This window comes from Callithrix jacchus, chromosome 1 (genome assembly GCF_049354715.1).
Source record: "Callithrix jacchus isolate 240 chromosome 1, calJac240_pri, whole genome shotgun sequence".
NCBI classification, from domain to species: domain Eukaryota; kingdom Metazoa; phylum Chordata; class Mammalia; order Primates; family Cebidae; genus Callithrix; species Callithrix jacchus.
The window spans coordinates 184587559-184609916 of record NC_133502.1 but is presented as its reverse complement, the minus strand read 5'-3'; the positions used below and the strand labels follow the sequence as shown (position 1 = coordinate 184609916).

At 60.0% G+C, this 22358-nt stretch overlaps 1 protein-coding gene across 6 annotated transcripts; it reads left to right on the top strand.

Moving 5' to 3' along the window:
- The first annotated feature begins 72 nt into the window (after positions 1-72).
- Positions 73-4153, top strand: TMEM250 (transmembrane protein 250). Of its 6 annotated transcripts, none has more exons than XM_078331568.1 (2): positions 73-118; positions 1925-4153. In XM_078331568.1, exon 2 carries the CDS (start codon positions 1975-1977, stop codon positions 2437-2439), a length of 465 nt encoding a protein of 154 aa, XP_078187694.1. In that variant the 5' UTR covers positions 73-118; positions 1925-1974; the 3' UTR covers positions 2440-4153. The 6 variants fall into 6 exon arrangements, with proteins under 6 accessions (XP_078187694.1, XP_054093985.1, XP_078187691.1 ...); XM_054238010.2 differs by lacking the exon at positions 73-118 and adding an exon at positions 141-527; XM_078331565.1 differs by lacking the exon at positions 73-118 and adding an exon at positions 606-640.
- Positions 4154-22358: the final 18205 nt, after the last annotated feature.

Genomic DNA, 22358 nt, shown 5'->3' with positions numbered 1-22358 from the left:
CCTGCCTCCGGGTGCGGCGGCGCATGGGCGGAGGCGCTGCCCAGGACCGGCACGCGCAGGCCAGCTATCTGCGTCTGCGCAGGATCAGGCGCGGCGAGGACGCTACGGACTGCTCACGGTGTGTGCGCGCACGCACGGGCGCACGCCCTCGCGAAGCGTCGAGTCCCGGACGCCCTGCGCGGCCCGGAGCAGGGGGAAGGGAGGCGCGGCTCGGTCGGCGCGGGTGGAGGGGGCGTGAGGGCGCCCTACGGTGGCCGTCGAGGGAAGGCGCTACGGCTCCCACGCTGGGCCAAGCGCCTCCGGCGGCTGCGCCCGAGCGCCCCTTCCTCTGCCGGGCGACCTCAGCCCGGGACGTGTGAGCCACCCCCGCAGCCGCCCCGCCGGCTCCCCAGCTGCACGCCCCGGCACCATGCGGCCGCCCTGCGCACGGAGCCCCGAGAGACAGGGGCACCCGCAGGCCCGGCCCCCAGCACCGCCGGCCGGCCCCGAAGTCCGGGACGCCGGCGCCTCCGCGGAGCGGGCACCGGGTGAGCGGCGGGCGGGAACCCGGCCTCGGCGGGGCCGCCTCCAAGGCAACGCGCGGCGCGGGACCCGGAAGTGGATCCGGCAGGGGCTCTGCAGCGGCGGGGCCCGACGCGACGTAGGCCGGGTGCTCACGAGGGGTGGGCCGAGCCTGGGGCCCGTCGCGTCCCTGCGGCCCCGAGGAAACGGTTCTGGCCCGGCCACGGGCCTAGCGGGCGTCTGCGGAAAGATGGGGACCCAAGCGGAGCTGCGGACCGCGAGAGCCGACGGGGAGGACACAGCCCCGCCGAGCCATGCTTGAGGGGCGCCGCCATGGCTGGGGTTCCGGCCGCAGCCAGCTACAGGCCGAGGTTGGCCTTAAACAGGGTTGCTCTGGTCCCGGCACCGCGTGAAGGAACCCGGCCCTGCGGCGCGGGAGGGTCAGGCGGCCTCGGCCCCCCGACTTCCGCCCTGGCCCGGTCTCCACGGCGGAGCCCCAGGCTGAAACTGCCTGACGGCGGGCGGCAAGGCTCTTGGCTACAGTCCCCTGTTCTGTTACCAACTTTCCTTCTCTGATTTGATACGTCCTGACCTTTGAGTTCATTCCGCTCCACGGATTATTTAGGCGAGCTCTAAACGGCACTTACTAGGTGAAGCTGGAGCCAAATGCCACGTGCACTCTTTGCAGCAGGGTCTGTAGGGCCGCTGCCCAGCCCCTTCCCTCCCACAGGACAAGCAGGAGCCGTCTTGGGGTCTGGTGACCTGCCCAAGGTCACTGCTAGGGAAGGACAGTGCTGGGGCTCAGGCCCGGCAGGGTGACCCCAGGGCCCCCCAGCCGTCCATTTGGCCCCCGGCACCTGTCAGGTTGCTGGAGGCAGCTGCCCCGCACCCGCCCCCCCCCCCCCGGGCTCGTTCTCAGTTTACCTGTCTCTTTTCCCAGCCCCTTGGCTTCTTGCAGGTGCCATTCAAGGATATTGTCAGCCCTGGGTCAGGCAGCCTCGGAAGGCCAGGGTGGTAACAGGCAAACTGCATAAGAGCAGAGGGTGGGGCCAGGCGCGGTGGCTCACACCTGTAATCCCAGCACTCTGGGTGGTCCAGCGAGTAGGGGGCTGCTAGGATCCCGTGGGAAAGAGCCACGCCGGCCCCTTCCTGTCCGTCTTGGCATTGATCACCGCCGCCCCCGCCACTACCCCGAAGGCCTAGAGCAAACACTTTGGCATTCGAAGGTGGTGGGCCCCTTGGAAGTATCCTTGGGAGGGTTTGAGAAAAGAGTAAGCCCAGGAGTGCCCACAGATCCCGCACAGGACTCTGTTTTCCTTAAGTCCAGGCACCGGAGTTTGTGTCTGCCTTAACCCGCTGGTGCCTAGGGAGGGATCCGCATGGCGTCCTCACACTGACCTGGGTTTCGTGGTTCTCCCCACAGGCCGACGCCTCCCCTGAGGCTCAGCTGCGGGCTCCCAGGCCTAGGCGCCCATGACCCCTACGCTGACCGCGCCTGGACGCCACCGCCAGGGCCCAATGCCGGTCATGCCCATCCCGCGGCGGGTGCGCTCCTTCCACGGCCCGCATACCACCTGCCTGCATGCGGCCTGCGGGCCCGTGCGCGCCTCTCACTTGGCCCGCACCAAGTACAACAACTTCGACGTGTACATCAAGACGCGCTGGCTGTACGGCTTCATCCGCTTCCTGCTCTACTTCAGCTGCAGTCTGTTCACCGCGGCGCTCTGGGGCGCGCTGGCCGCCCTCTTCTGCTTGCAGTACCTGGGCGTGCGCGTCCTGTTGCGCTTCCAGCGCAAGCTGTCGGTGCTGCTGTTGCTGCTGGGCCGCCGGCGTGTGGACTTCCGTCTGGTGAACGAGCTGCTCATCTATGGCATCCACGTCACCATGCTGCTGGTGGGGGGCCTCGGCTGGTGCTTCATGGTCTTCGTGGACATGTGAGGGCCGTGGGCGCGAGCTGGACTCACTGCCCGTGGCTGTGTTCTCTCCAAGGGTGGGGCTGGCCAGCGCCTTCCCTTCTGCCCATCCTGCAGGCCGGCACCGCTGCCTCGGTGTCCACGGAGAGAAAAGAAAGGGCTGAGACTTACGTGGTGGGGGTGCGGGTGCCACCCCTAGGCTGGCTTCCAGTGCCCACCCTCCTCTCGTGCACTCTCAGGGGCGGTGCCACCTACCGGTGGCTCCTACTCACATGTCTTCAGGTTGTACTGCGGGGTGGGCCTCTCTCCAGGACCACACCTGCCAGGGACTTTAGACATCACCCTGGGAGACCCCTGGACACAGAGGGCTGTGTGCCCAGGAGCAAATCTGGAGGGCTCCCCTCGATGACACACCACACTGCCACAAAGCTGCTCACTCTGCCAGGGGCCGCCTGAGGCCTGACACTGCCCTGTGTCACCCTGAAGGGCTGTGAGTCCTGAGTCCCAGGCCAGCCTGCAGGGTCTCCTTGGTTGTGTACATGCAGTCTAGTGGGGGGACCCCAGGGGCTCAGATAGGAGGGGCTTCAGCAGGTTCCCAGCTCTGGGGCTGGCCTGGGGGAATGCTGGGAGCCAGGGGACTGACTCTAGCAACACTGGCCTGCCTGCCTGTTCCGAGAGGGCTGTCAAAATGTCCAGTAGAATCTGAATTTCTGGGGAGGCATCTCCATTCCTTTCTGGCTTTTTTTGTAGGGGGTGGGGGATTGGGCCTCTTTATTTGAGGGGACACCCTCAAAGAAAGCCCGGGAAATGGAGGCTGCAGTGAGCTGGGATGGAGACTTGTGTGTCCCGAGTGTCTGGAGCAGGGAGCAGAGGCCTCAGTGCGGCAACCACTGACCTGGAACCTGTGTGGCACCAGTAGCCTCTTGCAGCCATGGGCGTATGCCAAGGTTCTACCCACACTGTCCTCCAGTGACTGGGCGTTCTGGATGACAGCACAGGGACAGGGTTCAGGGAGGGCGGCCACCATGGGCCAGGCTCTCACCTAAGACCCCGTGCTCTGTTCCTCTCAGCCTTGCAGTCACTGCATCACTATGGTGACTGCCCACAGCTGTGTGACTTTGGGGGCAGATGGGAGGGCTCCCTGAATGATGATTGCAGGGATGATGACAGAGGCCGCCCTGGAGCAGGACACAGGTTGTGGCACTCAGATGGCAACCCTAGCTTCACCCCAGTCCATGTCCCCACATCCAGGCGTGGGTGGGCCCTGCCAGGCGGGCCAGTGGCCCAGGAGCCATGAGGACAGTTGTGTGCCACTGGAAGAAAAACTTTTTGAGAAACCCTAAATCAGGTAGAGAAAGCAAAAAATACTTGACTGTAAACCGTGCTCCCTGATTTGTTGGCAAGCTTCTGTGGATGACCGAGGAGCCCCGCTGAGTCCAGGCCCCGGGCAGGTGGGCAGGGAGCGTCCTTGCTGGGGTGGGGGGGAGTCTCATTTCTTGCTGCAGAGAATCTTTTGCACTAAGTCACGCTATTTCCTCAAATAAGCTTTGTTTTTTGTTAACGTGTTACTCAGAGTCGCCCAAGCTCCTTGGCAGAAGGAGAAGGAGTGGCTGGGTGTCAGCGCCACAGGGAGGGGCGGCACCGTGGTACACTCCAAGCACCTGGCTGCCTGCTGTCCCCAGTGCCTGTGAATTCGTCATGAGATGAACCACCTGCATTAAACCTATTTTTTTAATGTGTTGATGGAGTGATTGCTTAAAGCCCAACTTTTTTATTCCTTTTTTAAGGACACAGTAATCAGCTAGAGCAACATAGGAACCATATTGTCCCACAAGATGGAAAAGTTTTCACAGTCATCTGTGATGACAGGGAAGGAGCCCCCGAGGCCAAGGTTCCCTTTGTGGGAAGCTGCCCTGGGGAGGTGGCCTAGCTGAGGGGCAAGGATTTGTCAGCAGGGCAGTCCCCAGGACACTGCTGTGCAGGCTGGTGGAAATTGCATTCAGCTGACTGGGCAGTTGAGAGTCTTTTGGAGTTTTGCTCTTGTCACCCGGGCTGGAGTGCAGTGACGTGATCTTGGCTCACTACAACCTCCACCTCTCGGGTTCAAGCGATTCTCATACCCCAGCCTCCTGAGTAGTTGGAATTATAGGCCCCTGCCACCAAGCCCAGCTAGATTTTGTATTTTTATTAGAGACAGAGTTTCACCATGTTGCCCAGGCTGGCCTCAAACTCCTGACCTAGGTGATCTACCTGCCAAGGCCTCCCAAAGTGCTGGGATTCCAGGCGTGAGCAACCCCGCCTGGCCTACCTAGTTCAGTCTTGGAGTAAAGCTGGGGTGGTGTTTGCGATGCTGCTGAAAGGAAAGAGGTCTTGGGGCTGTGAGCAAGAAAATGCCGGTTAGAAGAAAAGGAAAACGCAGGGCGCGGTGGCTCATACGTATAATCCCAGCACTTTGGGAGGCCAAGGCGGGTGGATCACGAGGTCAATAGATCGAGACCATCCTGGTCAACATAGTGAATGAAACCCTGCCTCTACTAAAAATACAAAAATTAGCTGGGCATGGTACCGCGTGCTTGTAGTCCCAGCAACTCAGAAGGCTGAGGCAGGAGAATTGCCTGAACCCAGGAGGCGGAGGTTGCAGTGAGCCGAGATCTCGACGTTGCACTCTAGCCTGGGTAACAAGAGCGAAACTCCGTCTCAAAAAAAAAAAAAGAAAACCAAAGTTCTTACTTATCTAAAACCCATTTGAGGCCAGGTGCAGTGGCTCACACCTGTAATCCCTGCACTTTGGGAAACCAAGGCGGGAGGATCACTGGAGCCCAGGAGTTCAAGACCAGCCTGGGCAACATAGTGAGTCCCCATGTCTACAAAAAATTAAAAAATTAGCTGGCTGTGGTGGTGGAGGCTAGAAGATGGAGGCTGTGGGGAGCTGTGATTGCACTGCTGCACTGGGTGACAGAGTGAGACTGTCTAAAAAAAAAAAAAAAACATACTTTGAAGATTGGGAGACAGCCTCTTCTTTAGAATCTTTACTTTGTAAAGGCTTCCTTAGCTTCAGTGAAGGGAGGAAGTTCATGTTTCTCATTTTTTCACTGGCAGAGGCTTCTAATGACATGAAGATGACAACAGTTTCCTCCCAGCAGTCATTATGGCCAGAAAGTGCCACTTAAGGGGAAACCAACTGGCTGTAGTGGCTCACATCTGTAATTCCAACACTAGGATGCCAAGGTGGGAGGATCACCTGAGCCCAGGAGTTCCAGATCAGCCTGGGCAACCGAGAGGGAGACTCCATCTCTACAAAAAATATTTAAAGTTAGATGTAGTGGTGGTCACCTCTAGTTCATCTACTTGCTTGGGAGGCCGAGGTGGGAGGCGGTTGAGTCTACAGTGAGCCATGATTTTGACACTGCTCTCCAGCCTGGGTGACAGTGAGACCCCATCTCAAGAAGGTAAAGGGAAACTGTCCATATCCACTGTAGAGTTGTGTGAAACTGTTTCACCAAACTAAACTTTTGGGGTTTCATTTTTGATGGCAGAGTTTGTGAAATCCTTACAAAAACCTTTGCCCCTGAAAAGCTTAGGAGGGTGACATTTGTTTCACCAAACCCAGGGCTAAGGCTTGATGTGGAGCACTGCTTCACAGACCAGGCTTCTGATCTGAGGGTCGAGCTCTGTGTGCCCCACAGCGGGTGCCGGGCTGCAAGTGAGCCCTGAGGTGGGTGCAGGGCTGGGTACACAGCATTAGCTGTGCACACGAAGCTGGGGCAGTTAGCAAATGGGCCGCTGAGACTTGGCCAGGGAGAGCAGCCGGCACATGGCTTTGCCAGGTGGGTGTGGGTGAAGGTGGCTGTGCCCTTGACGGCGGTCACACCTGGCCACATACCACACCAGAGAGGCTGTGCAGGGCTCCTGCCTTCCCTGGGGCTTCCTTGGCCCTCCCTGCCCGGCTTCACTCTGGTTTTCAGTGGATTTGGCATGTTTTCAGATGTTCCCTGCGTGGGCCATCTCTATCCGATAGAACTCCCTCGACCATGGCAACACCTCATCTACACTGCCTTGTACAGGAACCACCAGCCCACAGGACCACTGAGCACGTGGACAGGTGCCACTGTGACCATGGAATGTCTCATCAGACCCAAGGAAACAGTTCCCACAGAAGGAGCCACTTGTGGCTGGATTATAACGAGGATCTCTTTTTTTTTTCAGATATGGGGTCTCTCTCCTTTGCCCAGGCTGCGGTGGCACAATCACAGCTCCTTGCAGCATCCACCTCCTGGACTCAGGTCGTTCCCCTGAGCAGGGGCATGTCACAGGCTCCAAGAGCCAAGGAGCTTCCCCGTGGCCAAGATGTGTGGCCTTTCAGGAGCCCCACTGAGCCGGCTCTTCCGGGGGCTGAGGAGCCCTGTGGGGAATCTAAGGGGGGCAGAACTGCTTACCGCCGCTTCCCAGCAGATCTGTCATCCTCAGGCTTTGTTAACCAGGCATTTCCCCTGTTTTATTTATTTATTTTTATTTGAGACGAAGTCTTGCTCTGTCACCAGGCTGGAGTGCAGTGGCATGATCTCGGCTCACTGCAACCTCCACCCCCTGGGTTCAAGTGATTCTCCTACCTCAGCCTCCTGAGTAGCTGAGATTACAGGCGCCCACCACCACGCCCAGCTAATTTTTGTATTTTTAGTAGAGATGGGATTTCCCCATGTCGGTTAGGATGGTCTCAATTTCTTGACCGCGTGATCTGCTCGCCTCAGTCTCCCAAAGTGCTGGGGTTACAGGCATGCACCACTGCGCCCAGCCCGCTCTGTTTGACAGGTTCCATTTTCAAAGTTGTCCTCCCCTTGAGGCCCCACATGACAGGCTGAGCTGTGCCGGCGCTCCTTGGAGGTTATCCCCTGAGCCTTTGTCCACAGTGACAGACGCGAAGGCCAGACCATGCTGCAGTGACTGGTAAGGGCGCGCCCAGAGAGGGATCTCGAGGGCCGCCAATGGTGCTGCATGTCTGGGGCTGTCTGTCCTGTGCAGCCTGGGTCCTCCCAGCAGCTGGATGGGAAGATACACCAGGACCACTGCCTGGGGACCAGGGCATTCCATGGAATTGTCACATTTAGAGCAGCCTGGTTTGCTCATGTTGGGCTCCACGTGTATGAAAACATGCGAATGATCTGCACGCTTGGAGGCTTCCCGGGGTGTCCAGCTGTGGTGAGGAGTCAAGGACTGGGACTTCGTTGAGAGGGAACCAGGCCTGAGCACATGGCTGCCGCTGCCTCCTGCAGAGGTCTCAGGCAGTGCGCAGCTGCTTTGCAGGGAGCTGGGAGCTGGATAGGAGACAGGATCCATGCTTACGAGGCAGCCTGTCCACTCGGTTATTCCCTTCCCGCTGCAAGAGGACCAGGTTGTCTGTGAGGGAGGTGAGTGGCCTCAGGGTGGCAGCTGGACCTGAGTGAGCTGGGAAGGACAGGTGTGGGCAGGGAGGCCACTGGCTGCTCCTGGGGACATGGGAAGTGGAGGTAGCTGCAGACCTGCCTGGAGATCAGGAGCATGCTGGGAAGGTTCTGGAATCAGAGCTGCCCAGCATGGGCTGGACAAGAGGCCCCAGTGATAGCACTGGATAGCAGTGGATTTGGGAGTCATGGAGTCATGGCTTTGGGAGAGGAGCCTGGCACGAGCTCCCTGTTCGTTCTGGAGGATGGGGGAGGGTGGGCAGTCCTGGTCCAATCCACTGGACCACAGAGAAGGCCTCCCACCTAAGGCAGGGGCGAAGCTGAGGGGAAGCTGGGTGGGCTGGGGTGGGAGGAGTCAGAGCGTTCCTAGGGAGGGCAGCCCCTGGGCAGTGATGGGTGGGAGGGAGGCCTGGAGGTGCAGAGCGGCTCCATATCAGGCTGAACAGAGTGCGGAGTCAGGAAGTCACAGCCAGGCACGGGGTGTGGAAGCAGCCACCATAGCCAGCCTAGTGCTGTTGACTTAGTGGGGTCTGATTTTCGTTCTGTCCCTAGCCCGGGAAATTGTGCCAAGTGGCTCCCAGAACCCCCCATTCCCTGTCGTCCATCACACGGGACACCAGCTTGGGCACCAGACCAGGGGTCTCTGTTGCATAAGAGGGGAATCCGAGCCAAGGAGCCAGCAGAGGGCGGGCGAAGGCTGGAAGGGGGTTGCTGGGGACCTGGAGACGTAAGATGCTGGGCTGAGTACTGTCCCGTCCCCAACACAGGGTACACAGGTGGCCTCGGAAGGCTGCCCTGGCAGAGCCCCCTTCTGCAGCTTCCACAGGCAGAACCATCCAAAACGTGCACACACTCAGGAATGTCCTCCACCTCCCGCCCCTCCCAGGTGGCAGGATGGGATGGCAGGGGCTGAGGGGAAAGGGCCCGGGCTCCAGACACAGTCCCCAGCCAGAAGGACTGCAGGGCCAGGCACAGCCCCCGCTCCAGACCAGAGCTCGACCCCAGGCTGCCACATCGATGCTAATATTGATGCTCCGTGACCTTGGGAGGGCCTGTCCCCTCCAGCGTGCAAATGGAGGAGGGCGAGAGCCTGGCAGTGCCGTGGGTGCTGATTCAGCATTTTCTGGGGGAGGCAAACGTGCTTTGATCTGCAGAGACCAGGTCGCTGCTCTTCTTCCTTACGGGTCTCCTTTGGGAAGGGCCCCTCTCTGCCCAGGCCCTCCCTGCAGGCCTCTGCTCATGCTCTCGGAGGCTGGGGCCACTCTGCACCCAGCCCCCATGAGCAGCCCTTCTCATTCAGGAGACTGCAGAGGCCGCAGTCCAGAAACCCACTCCCCACCCAGCCTGGCGCACCTCCTGACAGTTCCCAAAAGAGTGAGCGCCCTGCAGCACCAGCATCCTTGCCCAGGCGGGGCATCCGGGTGCAGCTGATTCAGCGGCTTCAGGCCCGGCGCTCCTCCCCCCAGCCCAGCTGGGCAGCGTGCCCAGGCCTGCCAGCAGCTGTGTCACACGGGCTCTGGCAGGGCTGCTATGGCTCGAGGTGTGTGGCCTGCACTGCGCCTGGGGGCGGGGTGGCAGGCTGCTGCATCTGCGGACAGGCTGCCAGGCACCCCCTCCCTGTGGGGCTGCTCCCCCTGCAGTCCTTGTGCGGCCTCCTGCAGAGGCGAGGCCAGTGGGAGGTGGGCAGGCGGTAGAGCTGGGTCTTGATGCTCTCGGGCTACATCAGCCCCCAGGAAATAGTCACGTCTGACGCCCTGTCAGTGGGTCAATGGCCACACCTGGAGTCTCCCAATAGCCTGGGTCCGGCAGCGTTCCTCCATGTCGGGCCAGTCCCTCTGCGGCCACCTGCCATCCTGATTGGAAGGGGCGGGTGGGGCGGGGCCCCCCCAGTGTTCCACTCGATCAATCAACGGGGACAGCCAGGGCGTTCAGGGGTGAGCTACAGCCCCCAGGGCCCCTCCTGCTGGCCTTGCCGCACCCATGAGCTTGGGTTTGCCTCTAGCTGAGGGCACCGGGCAGGCCTGGGAAGCCGGGGGGCGCTGACCCAGCCCCAGGGCCCAGGGGAGGAGGATGCCAGCTGTTTGGAAAGTGGGCTTTCTAAAGGGGCTTGGTTAGTTTATGCAAGGACTTTGGTGTCCCTGTCCTGTGAGGGCCGTGGGTGTGGAGTGAACACAGGGTAGGGAGGGGAGAGGGGTCAGGGCTGAGCAGGAGAAGCAGGAGTGGGATCAGCGAGGAAGATGGGGGTGAGGAGGATGCAGCTGGCCGAGGTTGGGTCAGGTAAGGACACGGTGGCAGGCAAAGGCCATGGGGCAGGTGGGGTGGCCAGCAGGTCCATGGTCAGAGGGTGGGTGCTGGTGGGGCCTGGAGATGGCCATACTGCCCCTGCCCTCCTGAGCCTGGAGGACTGACGAGTGCATACACAAAGTCCACAGCCACCATGGCATCAGCAGCACGGTGACCATCGTTCAGTATATGGGGAGAGCGTTCGTTCTGCTTCCTTAGAATGTTAAGGACAGTCCCGGCAGAATGCTGTATGAATGTTCATATGGAGATCAATCAAGCCTGGGCTGGCAGATGGCTTAGGGAAGGGGCCGTGACAGGCTGAGCCTAGGTACCAGTGGGCACACCTTGGTAGGGCGTGGCCACAAGTCTTAGTCAGCTCCAGCCAGGATCCGCCTCCCTCAGGATGGGATGGGCCTGGGCCTGCTGTTGGCCACAGCCCGAAGAGGCTGGACTGGATGGGTGACATCACCACTCAGTGACTGCCCTCGACCTGGGGCCCAGAGGCTGGGGCAGGGCTCCTTCCAGAGAGACCCAGAGAAGTTCATCTCAGGTTTAATGGGGGCACTGCTGCCTCAGCTGCTGGGCAGTGGGGGGTGAGGTCCCTGTCCTCACTGGGGTCTGCAGCCGAGGACTGGCCACCGAGGCCCAGGCGAGCCACAGGGATGCTGAGTGGCCCTGGGAGTCACGTAGCACATTGGGCCTGCCTGCCCCAGGCTGTCAGAGTAGGAGAGGCTTCCTCCCACCCCAGTGGCTGATGCACTGGTGAAGGGCTTCACAGGCCAGGAGCATGTGGACTTCCAGTTCTTCCCAGTGGGTGCATACAGGCCAGTACTCTCTCCCTCACCTTTGGGCAAAACTTGGGTGCTACTAGACCCTTGGCCCTGCTCACTGTGCTGGGCCTCACTCCACCCCCATTTTCTCCCAGCAAGGGTGGCCACTGGGCTCCTCTGAACCCGGCTGCTTCCAAGTTTGCTTCCGAGCACCAAGCAGGACTGGCTCTGCGCCCTGCCTACCTCTCCAGGGGTGGGGGCTGTTCTTTGAAGCTACCAATCTGGATTTTAAGTGTAGATTCATTATTTGCAACACCATGACATCATGTTGGCATGAATTATTTGTATGTTTTTGAAATTGTGCTGTGATAACCCTGGCTGCCTTCCTGCTCCACAGTGGATAAAAGCATCCTAAAGAATCTCCCTTCTCCCGCAGCCTCCAGCTGGGCCAGCTGGAGCTCAGTCACCACCTGTGCATGGTACAGCCTGCTTTGACCCCACCTCCTGCACCTGGCTGGGGTGCATGCCTGGTACGTGTGTATGTGTGTATACACGTGTGGGCGTGCAGCACTGGGCGCCCCAGCGTTTCCCGATGCCGTGTTCCACTTCCCGGCCCTGCCACCCTCCAAATTTGGCTCCTTCCCATGCTCCCTCCAGAGGATGGAGGGATGCAGGCCCCTTGAGGAACTGGGAAGCCCCTGCCTGGGTAGCCATTGGCAGGTGAGTCCCATGTTCCTGCCCAGAAAAAGTCTGCTCTCAAACGTGGACAGGCAAGTACTCCTTTTACAGTCCCCACACCTGGGGTTGCCGGTCACTGGGCTGATTGGCAGGCAGTGGTGCAGCTCCCTGGCCCCAGCTCTTCCTGTGAGATAAGAGGGTGGGAACCCAGGGAGGATGGACCCACAGCCTGCAGCGGGGCGGAGTGCTGGACTGGCTCTTCCCAGGCCATGCCCAGGGAAAGCCCAAGGCCTGAATTCTGTCCCCAGGTGGCAAGTACAGGGAGGAAGGACCAGGGCTGGGGCTGGACTCGGGGGAGGATTCACCACAGCTCGGCTGCTGCAGTGGGCCAGGGAGCTCCAGAGTCCCTGGGTCACTGTTTTACCAGGGTCTGGGGTAGGGCCAGCACTGGAGGCTGTGCTCTGTTCCTTCCACTGGGACTGGGCAGACCCTCTCTGTGAGGGAAGGTGCCAGGGGCTGGCTGCATGCCCTGCCTGAGGCAGAGCTACCCTGGGCCAGGCCACCACAGCCACCTGTGGCCCAAACCCTTTCCTGGGGCTTGTTCTCAGGGATGTATCCTGGTGCTGGGTGTCTCCAGGGGTCGGTCTGTAGGAGAACACTAGACCTTCTCTGGGAGCTCCGAGCCTAACACTCGGCGGTCAGGTGAATGATTGATTGAAGGGACAAATGCAAGAACAGGTTGCTGTCCCATGGGTCCCTGGGGCCTGGTGCATAGCAGGCCGTCAGCACTAACTTTCTGAATGACTGTGCCAGGGCAGCACAGGCCTCCGAGAGTGCCTCCCAGGAGCTGCTTATCTATTGCCAAGTTACAACTAACCCCACCCCCAGGCTGGGTGTGGTGGCTCTGCCTGTAATCCCAGCACTTTGGGAGGCTGAGGTGGGTGGATCACCTGAGGTCAGGAGTTTGAGACCAGCCTGGCCAATATAGTGGAACCCATCTCTACTAAAAATTCAAAAATTAGCCAGGTGTGGTGGCACGCACCTGTAATCCCAGCTACTCTGGAGGCTCAGGCAGGAGAATCGCTTAAACCTGGGAGGCGGAGATTGCAGTGAGCCAAGATTGTGCCACTGTACTCCAGCCTGGGCAACAGAGCAAAACTCTGTTTCAAAAACAGACAAACAACTACCCTCCCTCCGCCCACCACCCAACACCCACCGGAAAGGCAGCCCTGCTGTTTGGGACCCGACCCCTTGGAGTCCTTCTGTCTGTCTTACCTGGGAGCCTCCAGCTGCTGCCAAGGGCTTTCCCAAGCCTAGCTCTCACGTTTGTCCTGCAAAGGGCACTGGCTGTCCCCTGAGCCTGACTTGGCCAAGGGGCTCTGCAGTGCCCCCAGGGAGGAGGTGAGTCACTGCAGCCGCCGACCTCAGCCTTCTCTGGAACAGGAGGCAGCAGCTGCTTCACAGCTGCGTAAAACATTAGAGGGAAATTTAGGACAAAAGAGGAAGACGATTAGAGCATCCAGTTTGAACCGAGGGAGGGCATGTGGAACCCAAAATGGCACTGCCCTAATTCAGAAGCAGAGGGAGGCACGGGCTCTGCAGCCACTGACGAGAACCAGAGTACTCACCCGTTTATCCTGTGAGACCCAAACGCGCCTGACAAGGAGCCCACAGATGTCCCCAGCCCTGCGGGAGCCGACCTCCTCCCCGGAGGATGATATAGCCTGTCCTGTGCCCATGCCAGCTGGCCCCAGGCACAGCAGATGCCCTGGCTCACCATCCTTCCAGGGACCTGGCTTAGGACCTTGGGATGTTCTGTTCTTTCCACCAAGACTCTGTGGGCACTGCTGTGGCAGGTCAGAGCAAGGCTGAGAAGTGGCAGAGAAGGAGCCACATTCAACCATGCAGGGACCCCCCCCCCCAGCTCCACCCCTGCTCTTTGCTCTCCCTGGACCAACTGGCCCCGTCTAAGGCCGTGGAGGGCCTGGACAGTAGGCTCTGACCCCGCCTTCCTGGGCCTGGGTCACAACGCTCTTGCTCTCAGGGCAGTGCCTGCAATGGTGCCTTCCTCCTGGGGACAGGGGTGAGACCCCCTTGGCTGGTCAGCTCTGCCATGCCCCTCGGCTCTTGCCATCAGCTGGAGAAGATGATCCCAGGAAGCAGAGACTGCCCACAGAGGGGGCTTTCCGGGAGGAGTGTGAGGCTTTCCAGGAGGAGTGTGGGGCCCGATGAGCAAGTGTCTATCCCCAGACTAGCCTTCAGCAACTTCCAGCTGTGAGATGAGGACATCGGCCTCACTAACCACAGGCCCGTGCTTTTCCACAGGGGAAAGCAGAACAAGGGATGGTGCTGGTTTGGGGACCCTGGCTCTGCCCTTGGGAGCACACTGGGCCTGCCTGCTGGGGTTGGTCTGTAAGCCAGTGAGCACTCCCACCCAACATGCACCCAGCACCTGAGCTCCTGGGTCCCCTTTGACCCCGCAGTGCAGGTGTGCTGGTGCCATTGGTCAGATCCACAGTGCTGGGCCCTGGCTTAGCCTCCAGTGGAGCCAGGTCTACCAGATGACCCCAGCCCCAGGCCAGAGAAACCAAGGGAAGTGGGACCCTCTCAGTGGGGCAGAGCTGCCTTCTTCAGGGAATGCAGGAATCTCTGAAGCAAATTCGGCTTCAATCACAGACCACTGCTTGAGTGGATTAGCAGGATGTGAAACCGACTAACATTCCTGCCCTGATCCCCGTAAGATGAAATTGCATCATGAAACAAACATGTTCTGCCCCGGTTTGTGGAGGGGAGGTAGTTTATGTGACCATCAGCTGCCTGTTCCATCCTTCAGCTTGTCTGGAAGAAGCACCAGGAAACACCCCTCCCCCATGGACACTAAAGCGGGGACCGTTTTGTCACAGAGCAGCCACCTCCACATGTCTGTGCACCTGCACCCCTGCTGGCACACCTGCCTGGAGCCAGGTACACTCCCTGTCCCTGGAGAAGTGCTGGGCTTCCATGCGCAGGCTGCAGGGGGGAGGGGGAGCAGGGAGGGCCAGTTCCTGTTTTTGTCATCCTGCACTTCGGGGTGGGGCGGGACATCACTGCTCACTCTCCCTGAGACCACACTCCTGGGACCCGGCACAAAGGTCACAGACAGGCAGTGTTCGGCCACACTTGCTGGGGGCTTCGGGGCTGCTCTAGCAGCAGCAGGCTGTGCCGGAGCCCAGCTTCTGGGCAGGCACTCAGCAGGGTGGCTCCCTGGCCCTGAGCTGCTACTCAGGAATTGACACCCGAGTCCCTGGTGATGCATCACTTCCCCAACCCTCCATGGCACAGAGGCCCCAGCTCCTTTGCAAGATGCTCCGGTTGCTCTGGGATAAATTCCTGGGAGCCTGGCCTCCCCTCCAGCCCTCCCAAGTTCCTTGAGCCTCGGCAAACACACGGCCATGAGGCTGGCAGGCAGGAGGCCAGAGATTCAGCGTGAACACCTCGGGGCCGCCTCCCTGCCATGGAGGCCCCTACGCACAGGGTGTGGGGGCGGCAGTCATCCCGCTGAGGTGAGCCAGGGTGGACAGTGAGTGGCCAGACTGTGGGCACCTGGAGGAAAGGGCTCTGCTGGCACCTGTGCCATATCGTCTGCATCCCGGCCTGGAGGGGCCCCATGTGCCAGGTCTCTCTTCTCCTGGTGGGGCCTTTCCGCCACCTCCACAGCCCTGGGCGGCTCTTCTCCCTCACTCACGCTAACTCCACAGCAGCTTCGGGAGATCAAGAGCCTCCCTTTCCTCCCAGGGCCAGATCCCGAGCCAGCTCCACAGGCGCCAGCAGGTCCTAGGAAGGAGCCCAGGTTCCATCACGGACTCCAGCATGCACACTGGTTGCCTGAGATTCGGATTCAGCAGGCCTAGCCCCGGTACCCTGTGATTCCAACGGCCCTACCTCTCTGAGAGGCAGCTGCTCTGCTCTGGGGGTCTCCAGGGCAGGAGAGTGGGCCGAGGAGGAGCATCCAAGAGGCCCAAAAGCCCAGGAGAGCAGCGAGGCTCCAGAGCCACTAGAAGAAGGTGGAGGAGGGCTGTGGCCAGATGCGAGAGGTTAAGACAGGACCGGGGATGGGGTGGATTTGGAGCAACGGTTACCCCGAGTGACCTCTGGCCCCCAGTGGCCTCGTGCAGCCGTGGAGACCATCCCTGTATCACTAACCCCGGCCCGGTCTGGCCCTGACTCTCTGGACACTTGAGAATCCAGCAGCAACTGCCTGTTCCTACCTGGAGGGCCACGGCAGCCCATCTGTCCCCATCTTCCCCATACCAGGACATGGCGTGGCCTTCATGGGTACCCACCTGCCGGGCCTCAGTCTGAACACTCCCCACCTCCGCTTCCCTCCCAGTCGCCCTCACTCCTCCTGGCTCCACCTTCACAGGCCCTCCACCACCACCCCTCCCTCACCCACCCCAGGGAGAGAACCCATAGGTCTCCTACAGCCCTCCCTGCCGCAGCCAGACCTCCTCAGGAGGCTCCCCTTCAGCTGCCAGCTACAACCAGGCAGAGTCCTGGCCTAGGCTTCTTCCTCTGCCACTTCCTGCCACCTCCATGGCAGACCTGGGTCTCTTTTTAACCAGCCTGCCACCCCCACTACTAGAACAGGAGCCCTGGAGGAGCAGGCGCCAGTGACCTTGTTCTCAAGGGGGCCAAGTGCCTTCCTGTCCCTCCTGGGAGTCAGGGTTGCCAGCCCACCCACGTACCCCAGCGGAATGGAGGGCCTCCCTGCAGCCCTGCTGGCCGCCTTCCTTCTGGGCCATCTGGCCTCCAAACCTGGCCCTTCAGGGAACCTACGGAGGCCTCTGCTGTGGCCACTGGGTTCCTGGCTCCTCCAGCAAGTGGTGCCTCCTCGTCTTACATCCGGGGGATGTAAGTTCAGCTGCATTGAGGGTCCCGAGGAGGGAGCCTGGTGCTGGGAGGGCCACTAGAGCATCAGAGACTGATTTTTGATGTCCTGAGTCGGCCCTGGATGCGAACTGGTGCTCACCTGCCACCTGCCAGAGAGGGGGTCCTGGCAGAGGCACCTCGGGAGAAAAGGCCCTGTGTCAGCGGCTCAGGCAGAGTCCAGCTGCTGCAAGGGACAGCGTGGGTGGAGGGACCGAGGCTGGGGAGTGGGCGAGGTGAGCAGCTCAGGCTGGGAGGGACATCCCTGAGCACAGAGGGACAGCTTCGCTACAGGGCAAGCTGGGCCCTTCCGGCCTCTTGGAGCTAGCCCTGTCCCCTCCATGCAGCCCAGTGCCTGGTGTGGACACGGGCTTCAAACGGTCAGCCCAGCAGGCAGAGGTGGGAGCTGCCAGGGTCAGCACACTGGGCTTCATGGTGGTCACAGCAGTGACACCCAAAAGAGCCGGCAGGATGGCAGGTGTTCCTGGTATCCGAGGCCCAGGGAGGTGCCCTGGAGCCCAGCAGGGTCCTAGTCAGGGTGGTGGCCCCCGAGGGGTGGAGGGCCCAGGGCTGCCCTGCCCAGGCTTTGAACCCATTGGCCAGAACAGCCGCCCTAAAGATAGAAATGGCAGTGGGGGAGGGACAGGGGTTCCGGCCAGCTCCGCAGGAGACACGGGCCTTGCAGAGTCACAAACACTGCTGCATCTCCCGTCATCCTGCAGGTGGGCGGAGCCACTCCCTAACCCTAACCTGCAGCTGGCAGTGGGGACGGGGCCAGCTGGGCTTGGTCTTGCAAAGGCATGCCTTCTAGGAGCTGGCTTCAGAACCAAAGCGGGGGTGGTTTTCCCGGGGGCTGCCTCAGGACCCCAGGAGTGGTGCTCATGGTGGACTCCCTGGGGCCTGCCAAGGCCTGATGTTCTGAGTGGGGCTTTGGCTGTTGTGGCCTGGGTCCCTGGGTGGCCAGGCGGGTGACGCCCCGTCCAGCATCCTGGATCCCTGGGTGGACAGGCGGGTGAGGCCCTGTCCAGTGTCCTGTGCCATTCTGCTGTGCACAGCCCTCATCCTCTGGGCTCTGGGGGCTCCAGCCCCTCACTGTCCTCCAGGACTCAGCAGGCACCACTCTGGGTTCCTGGGCTGACTTCCTCCAGGAGGAGGCTGCCTCAGGGAGCAGCCTGGGGACTAGAGGATTGGGACTGTTTTACTAAAAAAAAGGGACAATGGCCTCAATTTGAACCCCAAGCTGGAGATACCAGGCAAAAACCCGTTGATAAAACTCAGGGCCTGGCTTCTACAAATTTAAGGACTGCACCCAGGGCCCAGGGTGAGGCTGGTGGGCCCAGCTCAGCCCCCAACCCAAAGGCTGGCTCGACCACTCCACTCCCAGCCCCCTCAGGCTGGCACAGAGCAGAGCCCTGACAGGGGAGGCATTGGAGCAGCCAGGGACTTCCTGGAGCCTCTCTTTAGCAAGGCAGGAGCGGAGCAGGAGCAAGACCGGCACCCTGATATGTAACCATGGACTCTGATGGAGGAAAGGAACAGGCACTCAGGAAACAGAAAGGGGGCCTCAGGCAGGGCATGGAGAAAGTGCTGGTGGTAGAATCCTGAGTACGGGAAGCAGGGGAGACAGTGGGCGGGGAACAAGGCTGCTTGGGAGGCCTGGGAATGTGCTGAATGCCACCGAGTTGTTCATGTGAGAGTGGCTGCTGTCAGGTTATGTGAATCTTACCTTGATTTAGAAAAAAGGCAAAAAAAAGGGAAAGAGCCCACCCTAAGTCAGTCTCTGCCTTTCTGGTCCAGAGTCTGTGGCCCCGGGCCCACCGCCACCCCCACCCCACCCCCTGCTCTTCATCACCTTTGCCTCATCTTCCCTGCGCTGCCTGCTGGACGGCAAGCCCTCTGAGGCATTGGGGCAGCTTCACAGGACAGGCCCCCCTTGGGTGGAGGTGTGGGTGCCTGCCCTGACGAGCAGGGGTTACCGTTACGCCCCCACCCCTGCAGACCCCCACTCCCTCACCCATCCCTTGAGTAGGAGCAGGCTTCTTCCGCCATCTCACTGAGTGCACATCTTCATGGGGCCTTTATCATCTGCTGCACGTAAGCCACAAGGCCGGGACCTGGCCACCTCTTCCCCAAACCCACTGTTGGGACTGGGGTGTCTGTGGGGTACCCCCAAGGCTCCCAGTGAGCAGAAAAGCCCTCCCCCCACACAGGCCAGGTCCCAGGAAGGCAGAGGACCTGACCAAAATCAGACGGTTTCTCTTGCCTCAGGTGAACTGCCCTTCAGACAATGAAAGTGGCTTCCTCCTGAGACAGCCTCACCACTGGCCATCTCACCAAAGGCTGTTCTGCTCCTCTTTTCTGTTTTGACAGGTGAGATGCAAGAGAGAGAGAGGGCGCAGAAGCCCTCTGGCCATCCTCCTGACTCGGGGTGTGGGGGCTCGGGGAGCTGTCCAGGCCGCACAGCTGAGAGCCTGTGCTGGGCTGGTGAGAGGCTCTGGGTCCTGCTGGGGTCTTCTCAGCCCAACAGCCCTGGCCAAGAGCTGACACACACAGCATCACCAGGAGGTGCCTGCCACTTCCCTTTCTGCTGACGGAGCTCCCTGGACGCTCTGAGGACCGGGAAGAGGCACCAGAACTTGGGCGGGTGTCGGGGCTGGGGCACAGTATCCCCAGCATCCCCAGGAAACAGGGCAGAGACAGATGGAGCCTTAGGCTCCAATTCTGAGAGTCCTCAGGGCACCTGCTCTGTGCCAGGCACTCCAATGAGCCAGTGAAGAGACGGTACAGATAGAACCCAAGGGAGGACCAGTGTCAGGACGGGATCTGGGGTTCCCATTGCTGATGGCCATGTGGCTCTTTTATAAGAAAGGGTCGGGGAAGGCTTCCTGAGCCAGGGATATTGGGGCAGAGACTCAAAGGAAATGACAGAGCAAGACTTGGAGACACAGGGACAGGAAGTTCAGGCAGTGGGAATAGCAGGTGCAAAGGCCCTGGGCAGAAGATGCAGCAGAGGCCAGCGTGGCTACACCTGAGCAGGCACTGGAGTGAGAGAGAGTGTCTGCGGGGTACCCCCAAGGATTGGGGGTGGTGTGTGGGGCATGGGCGGGGTGGGGGATGCGGCAGGGGTGGGGAGCTGAATCCAGGTCACCCAATCACCTGGACTGGTGCCCTAAGCAAGAAGTGCGCTGGGGAGCTCTCGGGGGTTCTGAGCTGGTGGGGGTGATCCCACAGGTTTAGAAGCAGCCCTGTGCTGCTGTGTGGTGACAGGCTGGTGGCGGGTGGTGGCAGTCACTGGAGAACAGGGCAGCTGCAGACCACGAGGGTGGCACCAACATGACTTTAACACACAGCTGTTAGGTTGGGCACAGACTGGATCTGGCGTGAGACTGGGGTGGGGTGGGTATCGGCACCTGCACAAGGGCAGCAGCACCTGGAGGCCCTCAAAGCCTTCTGCCATCCAGGGGAGGATAGGCAGGTGGCCAGGCCAACAGGTTGGTCCTCTGTGTGTGGCTCCTGAGCGCACCCAGGGGCTCCACAGTGTCTGCAGATATGACTTGTGATCCCCTGCACCCCGCCATGCTTTCTGGATGGAAGGGGAAAAATCAGGCTATAAGGCCATGAGAAGTCAGACCCAGATCCCAGACGGGGCCTCTCTGCGTGGAAGGCCCATGGCAGCAGTGCTGCTGTGCTCAGATGGGACTGTGGCCACCAGGCCCTCATATCGCCAGGAATCAACAAGCTGAAACACCGGGAGGAGATGGGGAGGATGCACTTGCCCTGCGAGCTCCACTCAGCCCAGGCCCTGCTGGGGACTCCTGAGTGAGTGAGCCCCAGGCTAAGCTGTAAAACAGGAATAAGGCCGGGCACAGTGGCTCATGCCTGTAATCCCAGTACTTTGGGAGGCTGAGGTGGGTGGATCACCTGAGGTCAGGAGTTTGAGACCAGCCTCACATGGTGAAACCCTGTCTCTACTAAAAATACAAAAATTAGCTGGGTGTGATGGTGCATGCCTGTAATCCCAGCTACTTGGGAGACTGAGGCAGGATAATCTCTTGAACCTGGGAGGTGGAGGTTGCAGTAAGCCAAGATTGCACCACTGCACTCCAGCCTGGGCGATAGACTGAGACTCTGTCTCAAAAACACAAAAAAACAAAAACAAACAAACAAACAAACAGAAATAAACAACTCACTTCATGGGACCGTCGTGAAGGTTAAACACAGTAAGGTGTACATCAGTGTCACAGGCCTGGAACTCAGTAGGGATGCGGGGTTTGCTTTAAAAGGTGCAAGTTAGGCTGGGCTCAGTGGCTCATGCCTGTAATGCTAGCGCTTTGGGAGGCAAGGTGGGTGGATCACAAGGTCAGTAGTTTGAGACCAGCCTGAACAACATAGTGAAACCCCGTCTCTACTAAAACTATAAAAAATTAGCCGGGCATGGTGGCAGGTGCCTGTAATCCCAGCTACTTGGGAGGCTGAGGCAGAAGAAACGCTTAAACCCAAGAGGCAGAGGTTGCAGTGAGCCAAGAATGTACCACTGCACTCCAGCCCAGGCGACAGTGCCAAACTGTCTCTAAAAAAATGTGTAAGTATATGTTGATGAATGTTGGTGTACATATACGTAGACACACGAATATTGGGGTACTGATTTTTGAGTATCTGATATCTTCCAAACACTTTGCAATGCCTTCCAAATATCCTTCACTGAAGAAGAATGTCTAATATTTAGAAAATAAAAGTGATTAAAATAATCAGTCCCATCCCTGCAGGGATGGGGGTATAGTGAGTAGGCCCTTGGGGTCTGCTCCAGGGCTGGAAGCAGCTCCAGGCATCTGTGTCTGGGATTCAGGATTCCCAGGGGCCTGGGTGAGCCCTGCTCACTGAGAGAGCCTGCAGACATCGTAGTCAGGCTTAGGAGCCACTGAACCCGGAGGCTGCTGAGCTCCAGCCCTGGTTGTGGGAGGTGCTTAGAACCCTCCTTCCCCACCTGGCTCCCAGGGTCTTCCGGCTCCACCTGTGCTGAGCAGGTGACACCACTGCACAGCTGCTGTCTGTCCACCTGTCCCTCTCACCCTGCCCCTCGTGGGCCAGCACCACAAGTCCACACACCAAGCCACATGTGGCCAAGTGTCTCCAGCCTGTGGAGTCCTGCCTCCTTCCCAAAGTAGACAGTGATGCAGTTTGGCAGTGGCAGTGGGCAGGGTTGGGTGTGGGACCTGTGACTGCACTTAGGCCTAGTGGGGTGGGTTCTGAGGGAGAGCTCAGGGTCCCTTCAGGTTCCATACTCACCCCCTCAAGGGCAACCCGGGGAGGGAGCTCGCTGTGTGCGTGTTCTGGCAGGGGAGCTGAGTAGAAGAACCTAAAGTTGTGGTCAAGGGCCAGCCTGTGGCTGAGATCAACGGGCTAGCTTGAGGTTGGGGTAACGGGAACCTGGCCAAGCTTCTGCTGATTTGTCCGGGGAATGATGCTGGCCGACTATGCCAGGGCTTTAGTCCCAGGCCTCTTATCCCAGAACTCCAGAGGCTCTGGGACACGGATGGGCTTCTCCTCAACCCTTCTCCCAGGGCCCTCGATTGGGGCCACTGAGGTGTATCACTCCATTCTCCTGCCAGGATTCTTGAGCCGGCTGTGGGAGTGAGGCTGGCTTGGCCTCCGAGGACCACTGCAGCCTGTCCTGACCTCAGGCTCCAGGTTGGGGGGCAGCTGTGCAGGGGTCTCTGGGTCCTTTCGGGTGTGTGGCTGGTTTTATTTTCCTTGTGCCCTTGTTTTAAAACTGCAACCTCTATCCTCAGGAGCGTGGCCTCGGGCAGATGGAGAGCTGTGTGGCCGGTACCGGTATGACTGTCCATGTGCCAGCGCACCCGTATCACACC

Bases quoted from the DNA above. Each gene is read 5' to 3' on its own strand.
- TMEM250 (XM_078331568.1), top strand. From the start codon at position 1,975: ATGACCCCTACGCTGACCGCGCCTGGACGCCACCGCCAGGGCCCAATG.